The sequence below is a fragment of the Penaeus monodon genome, chromosome 5, assembly GCF_015228065.2.
Source record: "Penaeus monodon isolate SGIC_2016 chromosome 5, NSTDA_Pmon_1, whole genome shotgun sequence".
In the NCBI taxonomy this organism is placed as follows: domain Eukaryota; kingdom Metazoa; phylum Arthropoda; class Malacostraca; order Decapoda; family Penaeidae; genus Penaeus; species Penaeus monodon.
In genome coordinates this window covers 22876669-22881668 of record NC_051390.1, presented here as the reverse complement: position 1 = coordinate 22881668, position 5000 = coordinate 22876669, and the positions used below count along the sequence as shown (strand labels likewise).

Genomic DNA, 5000 nt, shown 5'->3' with positions numbered 1-5000 from the left:
TATATATATATATATATATATAGATAGATAGATAGATAGATAGATAGATAGATAGATAGATAGATAGATAGATAGATAGATAGATATAGATATATATATAGATACATAGAAAGAGAGAGAGAGAGAGAGAGAGAGAGAGAGAGAGAGAGAGAGAGAGAGAGAGATTTTAAGCAATTTCTGAACAATTTTGGTCTCTCGCAGAACAATCGATAATCACTCTTGAAATCCCTGACTCGGTGATAATCAGAATCCTCGGCGGTTGAATATATACACTCTAAACAATCAAGTACAATTATTATTATTATTATTATTATTATTATTATTATTATTATTATTAGTAGTAGTAGTAGTAGTAGTAGTAGTAGTTCATTATTGTTTTTTATTGTTATTATTGTTGTTATTATTATTATCATCATCATTATTATTATGATTATTAGATTATATCATCATTATGATTATTAAATTGTATTATTATTATTACTATTATCATTATTATCATTATTATTATTATTATTAGTAGTAGTAGTAGTAGTAGTAGAAGTTATTATCATTATCATTATTATTATTATTATTATTATTATTATTATTATTATTATTATTATTATTGTTATTATTATTATTATTATTATTATTATTATTATTATTATTACTATTATTATTATTATTATTATCATTATTATTATTATTATTATTATTATTATTATTATTATTATTATTATTATCATAATCACTATTATCTCTACTATCACTACCATCCTCCTCCTCGTCATTATTGTTATCATTATATTGGTATTATGTTAATTCTTATACTATTATTGTTATCATTACTGTTATCATCATTAATATTATCAATGTTGTTGGTGGTGGTGCTGATAGTGATGCTGTCATCATCATCACCACCACTACCATCAACTGATGGTGATGGTGATGATGATGATGGTGACCATCATCATCATCACCATCACCGTTACCATCATTATCATCACTACCATCATCATCATCGTCATCATCATCACCATCATCACCATAATCATCACCATCATCATTATCATCGTCATCACTGTCTTCACAAAGACTGCTTTATATGTCAGATTTTGTTTTACTGTCGTTTCTATTTCTGACGTTTTAAATTATTCGATCATACTAACCGCTGCCCCTAAATGGTTTGTGAGCGAGTGTATTTGTGTTTGTATTTACATCAAGGTCTACATTCATAATTATATAGACCTTCATTTGTATTATTACGTATTTTTGTGTTTGTGCTGCGTGGGTTTTTACATATAAGTCAGTATCACTTTTATGAAATTTTATGCAAATGGTATTGTTATGCAGTAGGCGATGAGTCCGAAATGAAGATCTTTGAACGCAACTTTTACATATACTTTTATGTAGAAATGTTCGAAGAATTGGAATTTCTGGCTTAAAAACGCAATCACACTCCGGGATACGCTGAGTCCGCCTATACTGCAGGCATAAAAAGCGAGTGAGGTGGCTGTTATTCGTAACCTTGGTAGCTGCGGCGGGCAAATGATGAATTTATAAGGCTCTGCATCAGTGCTAGGTTTAATATCATGTTACATTGCGGTGGTCGGCTGTGGCTTCCGGGATGAACATTATTTATCAAAGGCCTTGCGAGATAGGACATCGAAAAATAGAAAATAAAGCAACTTTACCTTATTATGTTTCCTGTAAAAATGTTTATGCTATTGGAGATGATGGCTCGCCTCGCAGTTTTTTTTTTTTTTTTTTTTTTCTTTTTTTCTTTCTTTAATCAAATTTATCATCACTCTTATTACCACGGCAAATAAAGACCTCCATAACATTTAACAAAGATAACTTGCATCAATTCAGTCTACAATTCGATTTGAATTCCAATGAAAACTCGACCTTTCTCCCTCTATACATACCAAAGAGGGAGGAAAGCTAACCTGTTGTACGCCATCTTAGGACCGTGCTGTGTTATCCTCCTCTTCCACTACACCCCGGAGTCGAATTTCAACCCTGGCTGCAACAAAGGAAGTCAGACATGTAAAAAAGAGAAAATAAAAGAAGAGGAAGAAGAAGAAGAAGAAGAGAAGAAGGGAAAAAAAAGTAGCCATGATGCACAACCCGTCTGCCTTGAAAGAGGAAAAATTTGTGTTTATCCACCAGATGATTTTTTACAAAGGGAATTATTGCGGATTTCACAGTAGATTCTGTACCTTGTGTTGGCATTGGTCGCAGACATTTTTATCATTTGATCTCTTAATGTTTTAATGAGGTAGCAAGCCCACGCTGTTAAAATGCGTTGCTCGGCGAGACTTCAATGATTTTTATTATTTTTTTTAGAATTCTGTAGCGCAGTCGCTCAAACAATTTTTCAATTCATATATTTTTAGTATCATGATACTGATGATGGTTATAATTACGATATCACTATCAGCGTTGCTTTCTGTATCATTACTAGGGTATTATTATTGTCCTTATCGTTGTTAATAATAATAAAACGCTTATTGATACAAGAAAATTTATGACAATCATCAATTTCTTATTGAATTTTCCTTATGCTTATTGTCATCATAGCTGTTGTTTCCATCAGCATCATCATCACCATTACCAGAACCGTAGCTTCCCTCATCCTGAAGTCTCCCCACAATCCTTTTCTCGGATATAATTCTTCCTTTTCCATGTGCGTTTTATCCATTCAGCAAAACGTCACTGGTCTTGTTCAGTATATTAATGATACAACTCTAACAGAGCCTGTTGGCTTAACAACTACAGAAGCAAACTATATAAACGTGTGAGTTAAATGTGGGGTATATATCTTGTGTGTGCTAGTGTGGACGCGGGTAGGTCTGGGTTTGTGTATCTCGCAACATGTTCGTATGTGCGTATCAGTGGATATTGCGTCGTGGTGCACGTGTGCGTGTGTAGTACCAGCGACCAGCGTGTATGCGTGTGCGGTGTGTGAAATTGTAGCGGTGAACGTGTGTGTTTGTGTGTGTAAGTATGTCTGTGTCTGTGTGTGTGTGTGTATAGCGAGGGGGGAGAGGGTACCGGGGAGGCTGGAAAGCTGCGGGATCGTGGCTGGGTCGTCAGTGTGGGTTTGGCAGTGAAGGGAGGAAAGACGCTCGCCGTCGCTCTCTCGCCAAGTTGTGTGTGCGTGTGTCTGTGCCTTTCGCAACTTGTCCCTGGACCATGACAGCGCCCATTTCGCCGTACTTCTGACCCCGATTCTCCTTGAGAACGCGACCTGCACCTGAAACGCCTCCGTAGATGCGGGAGTGTCCTCTCTCCAGATCGTTGACATTACCTCAGCTGACTCGCGGCCGCGCCGAGTCCCGTCGCTCCAGCTCGGTTTAAATCCCTTTTAAATGGCCAAGTGACCCTCGAGGGCGACCGCCGATGACCCCCTCGCCCGCACGTTGTTCGCAGGCGACCCGTCAGGCAGCGGCGGCGGAACTGCAGCTCCAGTGACGCCGCAGGAGGCTCTGCAGCCGCCCCTCCGACAGCTACATCTGCTGGAATTCCGGAAATGTTGTGTAGGGAGGCGCAGGTGTGAGTCCCCTGTGTGCGTGTGTGTGCGGGTGTGCACGTGTGGTCAGCGAGTGGGTGTTTGCGAAGCGTACACCTGCCACACGCACCTGTTCTCCAATTCCCTTGTTGTGGGCGTGAGCACTTGTCTCTCGCTAACCTTGACACTCACCTTTATTTTCGAGGAGAGAAGCAGGGGAGACAGAGGAGGAGGAGGAGGAGGAGGAGGAGAAGAAGTGAATGAGAGAGAGACAGAAAGAGAGAGACAGTTTGAGAGAGAGAGAGAGTGAGAGGAGAGGGTCGTACCGTCGCTGAACCAGTTCTAGCGAGCCGGGCACAGGACTTTATGCCCGTGTGATGCACCTCCGCCTACCACACTCACCACATCCTCCGCCGCCACGCCATGCCTGAGACATAGGCCTACCTCGCCCTCCCTCCCCCGCCCCTTCCGCAAACGCCTTTTCCCCTAACAAAAACTTGCGTCAGAATCCGGCGGCCTCCAACAAGCCGCCATTGCTCGCACGCCCTCGCTGCACACGTGTGATGATGTCTAGTGGGCGTGTAGGTGTGAGGCGGAGAATGGGCGCCGTGAAGGAACCGCCCACGCCCGCCACCAACGGCGTGGGCGCCCCGAGGCAATACACTCTCCATGACTTCGACATCATTAAGACTATCGGTGAGTACGCACCTGTGGCCCTTGCTCTTCGGGGAACAGGTAAGGTACGATTTTCATTGAAATGGATCATCACTTATGTTTTGCTGTCGGCGTTTTAGGTTACAGCAGCTGAAGGGAAGGGGTGGGAGGGGAAAGAGGACAGGGAGGAGGGGAAGGAGACCCTGGTAGGGAAAAAATGAAGATTAGAAAAATGAAGATTAGAGGGCGGGAGTAAGAGCGACGAAGAAACAAAAGGGAGAGAGAAAGAGATTGTAGTAGACGGGGAGAGAAAGAGATAATTAATTTTGTCATATACGTGTGATGGAAGTTTACATCATGTCCACATGGTTCGGGCAGCAGGTAAACACGGGACCACCACAGTTTCATTGATGTGTCATAGGCCTACACTGTACATACTTGTAGACTGAATCGCCAATATGCCAAAATAAGTCTCTCCAACGCTACCACCTTGGCATGGGTAACGTCATAACATTGTTTTGACAGTCTCTTTTTTTCTCTCTTTTTTACCATATACATGTCGAAATCGCTCAAACTAGAATAAAAATAGTTAAAGAGAAACTCAAGCTACGCTTTAAGATCTCCACGAGAAAGAGGGAACGATATAACATGTAAAAAAAAAAAAAGGAAAAAAAATCTTACTAAAACCGTTACGGGTAGTTACAGTAGTAACGGCTGCAGCTGTACTGTTAGCATTTCCCGGCCGTCTTTAATGCTAGGTGTTCTGTAACAAGCCCTGGTGGTGTGTAAAATCCGGTGAGATGGTATTGTAACGGTATTTATTACTGTATGACGTTTGAGATATATCCACCCT

The 5000-nt window shown here is 40.8% G+C and overlaps 1 protein-coding gene across 1 annotated transcript in view; it reads left to right on the top strand.

The window, feature by feature from the left end:
- Positions 1-3067: 3067 nt before the first annotated feature.
- Positions 3068-5000, top strand: part of LOC119573113 (cAMP-dependent protein kinase catalytic subunit 3-like) — a 57251-nt gene continuing 55318 nt past the window's right edge. The window contains exon 1 of the mRNA XM_037920148.1: positions 3068-4189. Coding sequence (XP_037776076.1) covers positions 4057-4189 — 133 coding nt within the window. The 5' untranslated portion in view covers positions 3068-4056. The remainder of the gene's footprint in view (positions 4190-5000) is intronic.